Source organism: Ursus maritimus, unplaced genomic scaffold (genome assembly GCF_017311325.1).
Source record: "Ursus maritimus isolate PB19 unplaced genomic scaffold, ASM1731132v1 scaffold_26, whole genome shotgun sequence".
NCBI classification, from domain to species: Eukaryota; Metazoa; Chordata; class Mammalia; order Carnivora; family Ursidae; genus Ursus; species Ursus maritimus.
Genome location: NW_024425119.1, coordinates 17,982,924 through 17,997,613, shown reverse-complemented (window position 1 = coordinate 17,997,613; position 14,690 = coordinate 17,982,924). Strand labels below are relative to the sequence as shown.

General features: G+C 38.3%; 1 protein-coding gene and 1 non-coding gene across 7 annotated transcripts in view; both read right to left on the bottom strand.

Moving 5' to 3' along the window:
* Positions 1–1,144: 1,144 nt before the first annotated feature.
* LOC121105488 lies at positions 1,145–1,338 on the bottom strand. The gene has a single exon (XR_005838014.1). It is a non-coding gene; the product is annotated as a U2 spliceosomal RNA (small nuclear RNA).
* A 2,450-nt stretch (positions 1,339–3,788) lies between these two features.
* PLEKHA5 (pleckstrin homology domain containing A5) overlaps positions 3,789–14,690 on the bottom strand; it is a 237,530-nt gene continuing 226,628 nt past the window's right edge. For 3 of the 6 annotated variants that reach the window (XM_040642201.1, XM_040642196.1, XM_040642199.1), the window contains 6 exons: positions 11,301–11,510; positions 10,273–10,413; positions 9,717–9,841; positions 8,352–8,497; positions 6,699–6,798; positions 3,789–4,661 (listed from right to left, as the gene is read on the bottom strand). In XM_040642201.1, coding sequence (XP_040498135.1) covers positions 6,710–6,798; positions 8,352–8,497; positions 9,717–9,841; positions 10,273–10,413; positions 11,301–11,510 — 711 coding nt within the window. In that variant the 3' untranslated portion in view covers positions 3,789–4,661; positions 6,699–6,709. The other 3 variants (XM_040642198.1, XM_040642200.1, XM_040642197.1) reach the window with 2 other exon arrangements.

The following is a 14,690-nucleotide window of genomic DNA, read 5'->3' as shown; positions in this document are numbered from 1 at the left end:
TTGACTTTTTATTGTTAATTATTTTAAAATAAAAAAATTATGGTAAATTAAAAAGTTAAATTTGAAAATTTAAAGTTTCTGCTTTTACAATACAAACACTTCAGAGATTTATTTTTAAGCTATGGACGAAGGATGTGATCCTTTCTTCTGGAAGAATTCTGGGAAAACTTTTCAAATCACTACTTTAGTATAACAAAAAATTTGTTTCTGCATTGAGTCAACTTATCCTTGTACATATATAGTTGTTCACAATTGTTCACTAGTGAGTTCTCTGCCATGGGCTGAATCTACATAAAACCTTTATATGGTTAAAGTGACCGGGTATGTATAAATCATTACACTTACAAATATTTTAATGGCCAAATAGTCTAGGACAGTAGTCTTCAAATCAGTACACAGAAACATTTCATGGGTATGTAGGCAAGGATGACTTCAGTGGACTTGGTATCCAGAACTTTACTTTCCACGTGAACTCCTGCCTAAAACATATTGGCCCTCCGTCTCCTGAGATCAAGGCACTCCTTTCACATTAGCTCCTTTCTTCTTTGCTATGAAAAACTTACTTCTCTGAATCTCACTCTTGCACCCCAGGGTGTAAAATCCTCCAGGGTGGTGAAAAAGTGAATGACCACACAAGATCTCACAGAAATGGATAGACTTAGAAATAATTAAAATCATTAAATTTTATGTATCATCATTTGTTGTGATCAAGTATGAAATAAAATGGAAATATAAGTTCAAGGAGGAAAAGGAATGATGTAAAATTTCCTATTAAAAAAAAAAACAAACCCTTGTGGGGCGCCTGGGTGGCTCAGTCGGTTAAGTGTCTGCCTTTGGCTCAGGTTGTGATCCTGGAGTCCTGGGATCGAGTCCAGAGTCTGACTCCCCCGTCAGAGGGGAGTCTGCTTCTCCCTCTGTCCCTCCACTCTCTCTAATAAATAAATAAACCTGAAAAAAAGAAAAAGAAAAAAAGCTTGTAGGGCGTCGGGCTGGCTCAGTGTGTAGAGAAAGAGACTCTTGATCTCGGGCTTGTGAGTTCAAGCTGCACATTGGGCGTAGAGATGACTTAAAAAGAAAAAAAATATTTTTTAAAAAAGCTTGTTTGCATCTTTTATTTTTTTTTGAATCTTTACTTTAGCCCCCAAGGGGGTGCACTGTTTCTGGAGGTTCTGCAGTAATAGGAGGTCGATGCACAGAGCAGACAGAGCAAGCTTCTATACCATCTCTCTGCTCCAACAAGCCACTTCATATACTGTCCTTGGATAGAGGATGTATCAGATATTAAACTGATAAGAACAGAAACTACACTTAATCTTAGCCAAAGGGCCAGGAAGCAATGTTTTTTTTTTTTTTTTTTTTTTTTTTAAAGTAAGCTCTACACCCAAGGCGGGGTTTGAACTCATGACCCCGAGATGGAGTCACATTCTCTATCAACTGCCTTTGGCTCAGGTCATGATCCTTGGGTACTGGGATTGAGCCCCGAGTCAGGCTCCCTGCTCAGCGGGAGCTTCTTCTCCCTCTCCCTGTGCCCCTTTCCCTCCTCCTTCTCTCTCTCGCTCACTCGCTCTCAAAAATCTTAAAAAAAAAGTTTCAAAGTTAAATTGATAGTATGCTAAAAATTACAACCTCTTTTTGACTATCTCAGCTTCTGAAAAACTAAAGATGTCAAATTTAAAATGTGCAAGGGAAACAATTTTTAAAAATACTTTTGTGGCTTTGCAAACAAAGAAGTTTGCAGATTTCTTGTTTATGATTATTTTTAATTTTTGACCACCATAGGAGTATGACTGTCAACTTTTTCTTTTTTTTAAGATTTTATTTATTTAAGAGAGAGCGAGCGAGCGAGCGTGCACAAGCAGGGGGAGAGGCAGGTGGAGGGAGAAGCAGGCTCTCCACTGAGCAGGGACCACCTGGGTGGCTCAGTTGGTTAAGCGTCTGCCTTCAGCTCAGGTCATGATCCCGGCATCCTGGGATCAAGCCCCGCATCAGGCTTCCTGCTTGGTGGGGAGTCTGCTTCTCCCTCTCTATGTGCTTGCTGTCTCAAATAAATAAATCTAAAAAAACCCTCCCCAAACAACTTTCTATAAATTGGGGGCAGGGGCATGTGGGGGACTTTGGCGTGATGTCTGAGTAACCAACCCAACAGGGACCCACATTAAACTTTGGAGCTTGCTTCCATGCTGGAAAGCTGGCGCCCATAACAACCCTGTATTTGGAGTAACGGCCTTTCCGGCTTGTCTGCCGCCCTCCTTCCTCTAAGTCTCCGTACTTCCTGGGCTCTCTGCACACCTCTCCAATAAGACAGCAGGAGTTGAGCAAGGTGAGCTCTAGGTGAGATAGAGTATTAATCTAGGTCATAGAGTTGGAGAATAGTCCCTTTTGCTGTATCTTGTAACAAGTACCTGTGCTGACCTATTGTTTTAAGTAGTGATTTTCATCTGGCTTTCTGAAATGTTGACCCGAGTTACAACTACTCTATACTGTTTTTTCCAAACCCCCTAGGCTTCCAGGTACTCTAGTATGGGACATTTTTCCTTCTTGAAATAGTTCAAAAAATGTTGTGCTTAATAAAGCCAAAGTAACACCACACACACACACACACACACACACACACACACACGAGACATAAAAAGCCTCACCAAAAAAACCCAAGGAAAAACCAAAGACCAACAGTCACTCTCCCCCCAACACACTGACCGGAAGATCTGTAACAATAACGGAACGGTGACTAGAGGGAAATAATAATCCGTAGCCTATTTCCTTTGGAAGACTTTGGCATGATGTCTTCAGAGAAAGGCTGTATGTGTAAACATGTTTATATGGATGGAGAGCTGAACGGTCTCCTTCCATCTTAACCTCTCTTCTCATTCACCTCCTACAATATAGACTGTATCGATTTGCATCTCATTTTGTGTGTTTCTGTTTAGAGCAGATGAATTTTTATACATCTGCATTTTGAATTAAATTTAAATCCTCTTTACTAGAGCATGGGAAAAAGAAAAGAAAGACTGACCAGTGCCAATTTAGTTTCAGCCATTTCATATAGGAATCCCAAAGCATCAGATTTCCTTGTACTCTGGGAACAATATATAGCGTGAACAAAAGGTTACAGAGGGAAGAAATGTAATTGATTCTGAAGAGCGTGAACATCTGCAAAGAATGTATTGTAAGAGAAAATGATCTCTGAGGGTCCTACTTCTGATGATGAAACGGTTTCTAGTTCCCCATGTCAGAGAAATAACCCTCTGCTCCGCACACCCCTCTTCAAGCCCAATCCACTGAGCAGAGAAAGCAGATGTTTGAAGCTCGTTTCTACAACACAGAAACAAATAGAAATAAGTGTAGAGGACTTCACGAAATGAAACCTGCCCAGTGGTGTTCAGCAGCTGGCCTCCGAGGAAATGTGAAAAAACTATGTTCTGGTCCAAATTCTGTCATTAAATATAATGCGACTGTGGCCCAATCTATCTCCCTGGGCCTCCAGTTCCTTGAGCTCTCACATGGGAGAGCCGGCCTGCATGGCAGAAAAGGTATTTCTATGATGTTGTCTATAATGGTAAGATTAACAGCCTAGTGTCCATCAAGAAGTCCCTTGAGTCTCAGATTTTCCTTTTAATTTAATTAATTTTTTTAAAGACTTATTTTTCTCAAGTAATCTCTACACCCAATGTGGGGCTTGAACTCACAGCCCTGAGATCACGAGTCACATGCTCTACTGACTGGGCCAGCCAGGCGCCCCACAGACGTTCCACTTTTGATGGGAAGAGCAAAAATTCTAACACAAGTGATTTAAGAACATCAACATTTATTTAACATGATAAAAAAGAAATGAGATATGAACATTTGCATTTAAACAATAGTAAGTAGCCTTTAATACTTACATGTGCTCATTGTATAATATATACACAATGAACATAATTACATTTGTACACAAACTAAGTACTGGATTTGAAAACCGGCTTATTGCTGTACACATCTATCCCAACTGAAGTATAAGCCCAGTACTTCAAAATACCTACATTTTAAATTGTATTTTTAAGAAAAAGTAAGCAGTAACATTTGTGTTTAAGCTGACAAGAGTGTGGCAGTAACTGCTGACATTGCAATCTGACTGGGAAATAATTATAGCAGAAAACAGGACGTACTTCACTTAGCGATAATAAAATGGCACATTTTAAATATATATATAAAATTTTTTACAAATCAAGTGTGAAACAAAGCATTGCAGTAGCCAAAATGGGAGGAGGAAAAAAAAAAAAGGAAAACAAGCTTCGTTGGAAATAATAACTAAGTTTATGTACTGAAAAGGCAAAACGAAATATAAATCCATCTAAACTGTAGAAACATCAAAATCCGGAAATCAGCAACTAAGTAAGCTCTGGCTGTAGACCGCACATTAAAAAAGCACCTTTACTTATGTGCTCTGAAATCATAGCAGCAAGCTGGTGTCAGAACAGCAACCTTGAGATTACGGAGGGTACATATGAGCCATTAAAGCTGTTTGGAATAAACATTTTCCAGAAGTGATAAAATGATGCTCTGTGGCCAAAAGCATCAGAACTATGAATTTCATAGATTTAAAATATACTGTACAATATCTTCTCACATTGCCGAAGGTCCATGTCCTTAGCTTTGAATGGTTTCAACAGAAGTCAGTGTAGCTGCAAAATAAACACAGGGAAAATTACCTTGACACCTGCAAAGTTCGTGAGTGCCCGTTTCCTAAAGTAACTGAGGGCGGTATTCCGTAACAATGGAACTGACAAGCACGGCCAGGAAAATCCGAAGACATCACACAATGGAAGGACATTTTCTTGTCATTTCATAGCTTTAATTCACAAAGCAAAGAATGTAATTAAATAACAGTCCAGAATTTTAAAAAGTAGCCAAATTTGTGGCTGAATCTGAAAGATCAACAAAATGAGCGAAGATCTGCATAACTTTGCTAAAATGTGTCACAATGTATTAAGCTGCCTACACAGCAGTGTCATTTATAAACCTTTCCAAAGTCCTGCCAAGACGACTAAGCCAGCAAGATGCCATACACACAAGTGAGAAGACAAAGTAATACCGGTTTGAGAGCCACTAGCTGTTCACGGTGGCTGCGTGCCAGAAGACTAGAAAATATCTGGCAGTCACTGGACCCCATTCCAGTATGTCATGCCACTGGCTCTTACGGTGAAAGTAAAATGAAACAAAATCCAATAATAACAACTTAAGGAACCTGGAAATGTACTTGAGTTTTAACTGTAAATACTCTTTATTGTCAGACAACATTTTTTATTATCATTGGTCTGTGTACAAAGAATGGTAACCTGTGTATTGAACCAAAAGATAACGAGACTGGATTTTAATGTACACTTGTCCACTAAGATGGACAGAGGCCATCTATCAACTCTTTGCACAAGAGGAGTCAAATAAGCATGCTGACTATTCCTATGCTGGTATTATTCTGTCACTAGTGGCAACTGTCACTTCAAAACATAGTAAGTTAAAAGTTTAAACGCATGAGTGACAGAGGCAAGACATAGGTAAGGCTATAACAAACAGGTGTTTTGTAACTCCAGAAAGGATGTCAATCCTGCATAAATATCAACTGACAACAAACAAAGGCCTCTTCTAGGCTCCATGTAGACATAATCTCAGATAAAAAGTTACAAATATGACAAGACAGACATAAATCCTTCTGCATGAACAAAAGGACACAGGTTATAGTTGCTACAAAAAGGTATGAATGGAAGAAGATTCTAGAAAATAAGCACTACTGGGTAAACTCAGTCAACTTAGTATTTGTACTAATTTATTTTGAGAATCTAAAAGTCAAAGAATATGTTAGCAATAATGTTTATAATATCTCTATGTGTTTTTGCTGCTTATAATTGTTTAACAGAAACTGGTGGCGACCCTAAAGCATACGATATTACTAGGTCTGGTAAATGGTATGAGGAGAAAATGCACAAAAAGGCATAATAGCTCCACATCTCAGTTTCCTGAAAAGTAAAAAGAGTATATATCTGCAAGTACAAAAGTACAAGTAAAATTTAGCATCTGTCTATAAAATTGTTAAAAGAACTTAAGAAATTATTCTCAGCTCTTAGACTGTGGTCTAAGGTAAGGTTTCCTCCTTCCCCCTGACCCCACCCACAGCTTTTTTGGTAGTGACCTCCCTTACTTAAAAAAATTATTTAGAAATAATTTCTGATAGATCTTAATGATTTTAATATTCCATGTAGTTAGCTGTACCACAAACACTCCTTTGTCCTTTAAAATAATTAACAGACTCCCCATGCGGTAGACATATCACATGAACTGTAAAAAACATCACTTGATCAACATGTAATCGCTTCCACAGAGTTCTCCGATCCGACTCTGGAAAGGAATGCTAAGTGGGAGCACAGCTGCAAAACACCGTGAGGCTTGTCTTGGCACAGGCCATTGCCTCTTAGTTTTGCTGTTTTTATGGACGATGAAATAAGAGACAGAGAAAATGCTGTCACGTAGCAAATCACTGCAAGGGCTGATGTCGGAGATCTGAGTTATTGCCCGTGGCTCAAATACGTAGCCTCCTTGCTCTGCCAACAATCCCTAATGCACAGCCCAGAATTAATCTCAGTTTTTGTTCACCAAGCCAATAAGTGAATAAAACTCAAGTTAAAAACTCTGAAGTTAAAGCACAAATGCAAAGGGAACGGACGTACTTTTTCTGAGACTACACACACATGAAATGGGATCCTTCTGTGAGCTGCGGCTGAGTGGCTGGAACTGGCGAGGACTCAGGAGATGGAGACAGACTTTTCACTAAAACACACCAAGAGAATGCGAGAAGATAAACGTCTTTAGGACACCTTTGGAGAAGGACATCCTGATGCTGTGATCCCATAAAATAAGAACATGTTTCAGGAACTGACGGTTGTACCTGGGTTCTGTGATTTTCTAAATTGACCACTGATGATTACTTAGCACGAAATGTCTCTTGGAGACTGTTTAAAAATTCTTCTTCCTCCTGTACCTTAAACTTAACCATCGTATACAATGTGTTTCGATTATATATATATATATACACATATATATACATATATATATATATATATCTTTATATATATATCAGTGGCAATTAAAAAAGTGAGAATTTCTGTGCACAATGACTTATAATGATAGAGGCAAAAGAAAAGGCAGTGTTTAATATCCATTACAAGGAAACAGGACTTATCACATCAATTTGCATGTTTTATGTATATAAGATATAGAGAATACTGCCAGAATCCTATGTTCTTCCAAAGAAGAACAGTCCCAACTAACTGAATTTTACTGTATTTGCCCTTCTGCAAAATGATGGGGAGGAGGGTGAAAGTAGGGAGGGTTATTATTTTTTTTAAAGATTTTATTTATTTGAGAGAGAGAGAGAAAGAGGGAGAGCGTGCACAAGCAGGGGGAGGAGCAGAGAGGGAGAAGCAGCCTGCCGGCTGAGTGGGGACCCCCCCCAAGTGGGGCTCGATCCCAGGACCCTGGGATCATGACCTGAGCTGAAGGCAGACACCTACCGACTGAGCCACCCAGGCGCCCCAGGACAGAGGATTATTAAGAACGGTTTTTTGCTTATGGACTGTGAGAAGTGATGTTGATAATATGTACTAGTTGTATGATCCCCATCCCTTGCCGAATATCATAAAGAAAAAAAAAGAAAATCAAATCTGTGAAGGAAAAAAAGCCCTGAAAGTGGCACACTTTTATTATTTTATTTTTTAATTAATTAATTAATCATTTTTTTAGAGAGGGAGGGGGTGAGGGAGAGGGAGAGGGAGAATCGTAAGCCGGCTCTGCGCCCAGTACAGAGCCCAACACAAGGCTCGATCTCACAACCCTGAGATCACGATTTGAGCTGAAATCAAGAGTCAGCTGCTTAACCGACAGCCTCCCAGGAGCCCCTATCTTATGACATGCTATGGATCATGATCTTCTCTCAGAGAAAAATCCAGATGTGGGTATAGCAGCAGCTAAACAAACCCATTCTACTAGTTTAGGCACTAAATCTTCTACGGCTCCTAAGGTGGTAGTAGGTTTGTGACTATTCTGAGAATCCAGCCTCAGAGAAACAGGTATGTTTTCCAAGTTCTGGAAGATCTTATTAGAAAAAATTTATGGTATATGTGTTAAAGTTAAGATGAAGAGACAGAGAGAGAGAGAGAAGGAAGTGATCCAAGCCAGAAGAGACTCTGTGGATGTAGGCTGAGGTCACCTTTCCATCCTTTCCAGGGGCATCCTTCCCAAAGGTGCATGTGGGTAGGCAGAATATAAATTCAGAGGTTCAGAGGAAACTCCAGTGAGAAGACTATGAAATGTGTAATATCTACCTGCCGTCGTCTGATTTCCTCTGGAAGCCTCGGGAGTTTGTTCATAAGAAACAATAGTTTCTTCCTGCTCAAGAATATTGTCCTTTATATTTTCTTCAGGGTGACTTTCTGCTTTATGATTTGTGATCTGCGTCTCATCCTGAGGGCTAATGAAAACAGATCGATATCTTAAAACTTGTTATTACAGAACACAGTAAAATTTTTTCTTCCAATTTATCATCATGAAAATGTTTGACCATATACAAAAGATGCCGCCATCTACAGTTAGTAACTGCTAACATTGCACTTGCAGTAACCGGTTGTTTCCTTTCGTGATGTCAAAATGATCAGTGAGTTCAAGGGTTTCTTGAGCCACTCATTATAAAGTTCCCTGTCAGATTTTCAGCTTTTCCAGCTTTTCTAGCCATTGAGGAATATGGTTCAAAACCTTTATTTCATTAGGGTTAGCAAAACAGTCTCTCATTCCTTATTGAATGTCTCTCATTCCTTACTGAATGAAATTCTTCTAAAAATTCTTCTAAAAAGAAAACTATTTCCTCAAAAACTTTTTGGTTGCAGTTTATTTGGGAAAGGTAAGATAAACACTTGATTCTTTGCCTTTATGTACCAGGTTTTGGAATAAGAAGTCAATTCCCTGGCATCGTCCAAAGTGGCCAACAAACTTTGTTGTTGTTGTTGGGTCATGAAACTCATAGATTTTTATATACTAGATGTGTTTTAATCTACGCCTATTAACAAAACAGCAGGTTTTTTCCTAATCGGCGATTGCCAAAAGTTTTTCAAACTCAATCTTGCCATTCATTGAAGAAATAAAGGGATTCTGAGTAACATTAAATCACAGTATTTCTCTTTTCCAGCTCTGGTTATTTTTCTAATGAAGGGTGAGATTGAGGACATACACATAAGAAGGCCAGTTAAGAAATACAGCCAAAAAATAAGTAGCAAATCACTGTAACTTTTGGAACACACCAGATACCTTGGATTTCTGATCAGTGTCTGTCATTACCACCCACTATGCAGGCCATGCTGAGGTGCTGACCTGGAGACAGCTTATGTATCTTTTGGCGTTTTTTTTAAAGGTCCTGACTGAATTCCTAGGTGCTAAGCATACTGTTAAGCGCTGTACCTGTGTTTTCTGATTTAATCATCACAACACACCCGTGAGATAGATAATATTATGACCCCCATTTTTACAAGTTAGGAACCTGCAGTTTAGGGAGGTCATGTACATTGTTCAAGGTCCTGCCGCTCTTCAGTGGCTGAGCTGGGACAAGAGCCCAAGACTTTCTGACTCCGAAGTTCTCTATTCTTGAGCAGTTACGTAAGTCTGGGAGTGATTCCTTTGTCGCTTTCCCTAATTATTACCTGTATGAAACATCCTCGGGCACTTTCTCTTTGTTTGCCTCTTTATCCATCACTTCCTCCGAACTTACTCCATTTGGTTCAGGTTTGGAAGGTGTTTTGGAAAAAATGTCCTCAGTTTTTTCCAACTGTAGAATAAGAAGAAAAATGATTCAAAAATAAAAGTGTGTTAAAAAAGGATATCCTGTCAAACAGTTACTGAAATACATATTTAGATTCAAGTATACGGAAAATATTAACCTTCTCTACTACTGGATGCAAAATGTTTTTCGCCTGGAGGGATGATGCCCGTTGCTAACAGCCAGCAGCTCGGGGATATCCGAGTCTTTACCTGGGGTTAACAGTACTTTATTCTAGCCTCGATTATGTTTTAAGTGTTCAATTATCCCATTTTTCTGATGTGCTGAATACATCACTCACGTTAAACAAAACCTATCATTTCACTTAGACTTAGGGTCTCTGCGATGAAATGAAACATCATTATTTTCAACCTTCCCACTTGATCTAACCTTCAAAAATCGCCCCCCGTGGACTATCTGCTCTAAAATAATCTCGCTACCTCTTTGCTGAAATCCGTATTTTGAGGTTCAACTTCTTTTAGTCGAACAATTTCTGCGGCAGGAGTTTCATGGTTTGGCTTTACATCATGTTCTCTAATGACAGCATCCGATTCCTTAATGTTCTCATCCCTTCTTCGAGTCTGTCCAAAAGATACATAGCAGAGATTCATACTATGAAGCCATGCACGGTTTTCAGATAGCACCTGCTAATTGTGAAAAAAGGCTGATCTTCACTCACAAGGAGGTTTCCTTATGAAAACCAACAGAGGAAAAAAAAATATATATATCAGTATTCCACACATTTTTTCTCATCTCTTTAATCACCCATTTTGTAAATTGTAGAATGTGTAATTATTCACCTGTGCTGGAGTGTAAGCAGCAATGCCTGCCAGCTCTTGATCAGATGGAAAGGGGATTTTGAGGAAGACAGGGCAACACTTTCAGCTGATACATGTTTACTAACAGGGACGGACCAGACAGAAGCTACTGAAAAAGGTTCCCAAGTTTGCTATCTATTTATGAATTGGGGTAACAAATAAGAAGAAATGGAATGGTGTCACTTTACAAGGGGGGGTTGGGATGCGATGAACAGCAGACTTAGAACTTTTGTTTAGAAGCTCTCTCCTGCTACAATTTAGGTCGTGTTAAATTAGGACACAGAGTAATACACATTTTATTGGAACGGGAATTGGGGACTATCCTGGCATTTCACATTTGCTGAAAGCACTTTCATCTTCTTAATATCTCTGTGAAGTAGATGGGATGGGCTGTATTTGCCATCTGATTTACAGTAGAGAACAGTGAGTCCATAGCTGGTACAAGGATATCCAACAAGTAATACAGCTCCGATTTTTTGAACTCAGGGCTATTTCTATTTTACTAAGCTGTCTTATTATTACAGGAATTAAATACAAAATAACTACCCATACTGTAGACATTTGAAAACCCATCAATCATGTGACTCCATGATCCCGATTCAAGTGATATCAGATTTACCCAGAAGAATGATTAAATGCAATTGATCTACCTGGGTAATCCTGAATGGATTATCTCTTAAACCTGAAGGGCTCTGTAAGGGTGACTGGTCTAAAGCACCAATAACATTTAATCCTTTTTTCTTTTCCCTCAGGCAAGCTTGCTGATGTCTCCTTATTCTTTCCATTTGCTCTTCCACAGTCATCCTAGGTCGGGTACTTTCAGCCAAACAGAGCTGTTCCACTGCACTTCGTGGCCTTTCCTTTAAATTAAAAATAGACATATCAATACAAGAACGTAGAATAACTTCTGAAAAGTATGTTGGAATAAAAAATGTTCTAAAATGCATTTATTTTGTTCTCAAAGTCAAAAGTGGAGGTTTGTTAACACCAGAAAGGCAAACTGTTTTATCCTTCACTAGTAATTGGTGATGCATGGTCACTGTAACAGGAAATTATATAAAACTCAAACTAGGAAGGGGCACAGCTTCTAAATATAGAAGATTTATTTTATTTAAAAAAATTTTCCCCCCAAGATTTTATCTTTAAGTAATCTCTACACCCAACATGGGGCTCGAACTTATAACCCCGAGATCAAGAGCTGCATGCTCTTCCAACTGAGACAGCCAGGCGCCCCCGAGATTTGTTTTAATGAAAATGTGATGTTTTAAGTCACACATTTACTGTGAAAAGACCTGTAGAGAAAAAGCCTTAGTTTATGATCAATAACAGAAATACAGAAATACTATTTTCCATAAATCAGATGGTTTTATTTGGAAACTTTATATATATATATATGAGACTCATTTTTATGGTTTACTGAAGGGTCTAAAAATATTTGTCACCTTAAATAACCAATTCTTACTTCTTACTTTCTTATTAATGATGTAAAACGATATGGGTATAAAATACAAAATAAGAACTTTAGTATTAGTCATAAGCAAATTTTAGCTTATTTTATATAACAGACATTTAAAGATTCAACATATGCTAGAATCTACGGCATAGAATCCATACATTTCTTTACGTCTCTGGTCTGAGTTGGTGGGGACTGACTGTGAGACACTGGTGAAGCCGCTTGCTTTTGAAAAAGCCCAGGTGGAGGTAAGCATTTCTGTGATGAGGCAGTTTGTCAGGCAAACCCCTAAGATCTTTTCTCTCGCCTGCAATCCGAAAAATGCCTGCAGGGCAAGAGTTTATAGCACTAGAGCCATTTTCTTTCTTTCTTAATGGTGATTTTCTTTCTTTTTTTTTTTTTTTTAAAGATTTTATTTATTTATTTGATAGAGAGAGAGTGCAAGCCTGCGTGTACAAACGGGGAGGGGCAGAGGGGGAAGCCGACTCCCCGCTGAGTGAGAAGCCTGATGTGGGGCTCAATCCCAGGACCCTGGGATCATGACCTGAGCTGAAGGCAGACACTTAACCGACTGAGCCACCCAGGTGCCTCAACTAGAGCCATTTTCAATTGTATAGAATAAATACCTTAAAGAGCTCAAGTAAAAACTAAAAGGAAGAGGAAAAATGAAAAGCCTTAATGTGCAGAAAGTGATGGTGATTCTCTTTTATATGTAAAATAAAACACATTTGCTTTGGAAAACAAAATACCAAAAAAACCAAAGAAAGCATTAAAAAAAGAGCAAATTCTAGATACAGATTGGGAATTAGCTACCATCGCATCCCTTTCCTTTTATTTTTATTTTGGATCTTATTAAGTTTCTTATTTTATCCTTTTATTTTTAGTAACTACAAAGATGTAGTCATCCTCTTCTACGCTTACGCAAAAATGTTGTTACACTGCAACTTCCTTTTTCCAAGTTGTCATATTGTAAAAATCTACTGTTTCTAAATGCCAAATGTTATTAATTTTTAGATCTTTTTCTCCAATGATAACTGGAAAAGAGTATCTCATTGCAGTTTCAGTATTTTAAAAATTATTATGGGGTTGAACAATTATCATATATTTGTGAATTACTGTTGCATATTTTCCATAAAGAAACTCTTAAAAATAACTGATGTATATTCATTCCTCATATATTATGGAACTTGTCTGTTATATTCCAAGTATTTTATACTGGCACTGATTTTGCCTAGAAAGGTCTTTCCTGTACCAATATCATATAACTATACTCTTCTATACTTCCTCCCCTGTATTTGATTATGTAGCTTTTCTTCTACTATTTAAGATAGTTATGTACTAAAAAAAGATAGTTATAGAATATAAATCCAGTAATATCTTTCTTCTTCATCTCAACACACATTTTAACTTTTTTCTAACGTAAGCTCTACACCCAACGTGGGGCTTGAACTCAGGAATACGAGATCAAGAGTTACATGTTCTACTGATGGAACGAGCCAGGCCTCCCTCAACATGCATTTTTATTTTTTTAAAGATCTTATTTTTAAGTACTCTCTGCACCCAACATGGGGCTTGAACTCACAACCCTGAGATAGGGAGTTGCATGCTCTTCCAGCTGAGCCAGCTGGGTGCCCCTCCACATGCATTTTTAAAATTTTTTCTGTTGCTTTATTTTAACTTTACAATTTTCAAAGAAAATACCCTTTCAATCTGTAAAAAATGCCTAACTATGAAAAAATAATACTATTATAAAACCATGACTGCCAATGGTAATACTGATATATAGAAATTCATTAATTTTTATTCTACAATAATGATCTTTCTAGGTCTCAATAATTTTGTACTAATTAAAATATTATATTTTTGTATATAAATTTGTCAGATATTTGGGGCATATACTTTGCAGTTGTACTTCAATATCTTTCAAGAATAACCATAAATCTTATCATTTGTAGTATTTTTCATTCTTATAGCTTAAAATTATCAAATTACCTCATACCAAATAAGTAGAGAATTTATAAAGATGAAAAGTAAAAGTTCTGGGGCACATGGGTGGCTGGATTGGTTGAGCATCTGGCTCCGGATTTCAGCTCAAGTCATGATCTCGGAGTTGTGAGATCAAGCCCCATGCTGGACTCTGCACTCAGCTCAGAGTCTGCTTGAGATTCTCTCTCCCTCTGTCCCACCCCCGCTCATGCTCTCTCTCTAAGATAAATAAATAAATTAAAATCTTAAAAAAATTTTTTTGGGCGACTGGGTGGCTCAGTCAGTTAAGCGTCTGTCTTTGGCTCAGGTCATGATCCCAGGGTCCCGGGATCGAGCCCCAAATTGGGCTCCCTGCTCAGCGGGGAGTCTGTTTCTCCCTCTGCCCCGCCCCCCCAGCCAGCCCTGCTTGTGCTCTCACTTAAAAAAAAAGAAAAAAAATCTTTTGCAGCCCAAATTTCTAAGCCTACCTGGTGAAAAGGAGTTAAGCACCCTGATAATCTTCCCCAAATGACCAAGATTAGATTGGTTTACAGCAAGTTGAATTAAATGGGTCTCAGATGAATATGTGAAATAAAGAATTTATTTCCCAATCTCAATTCAC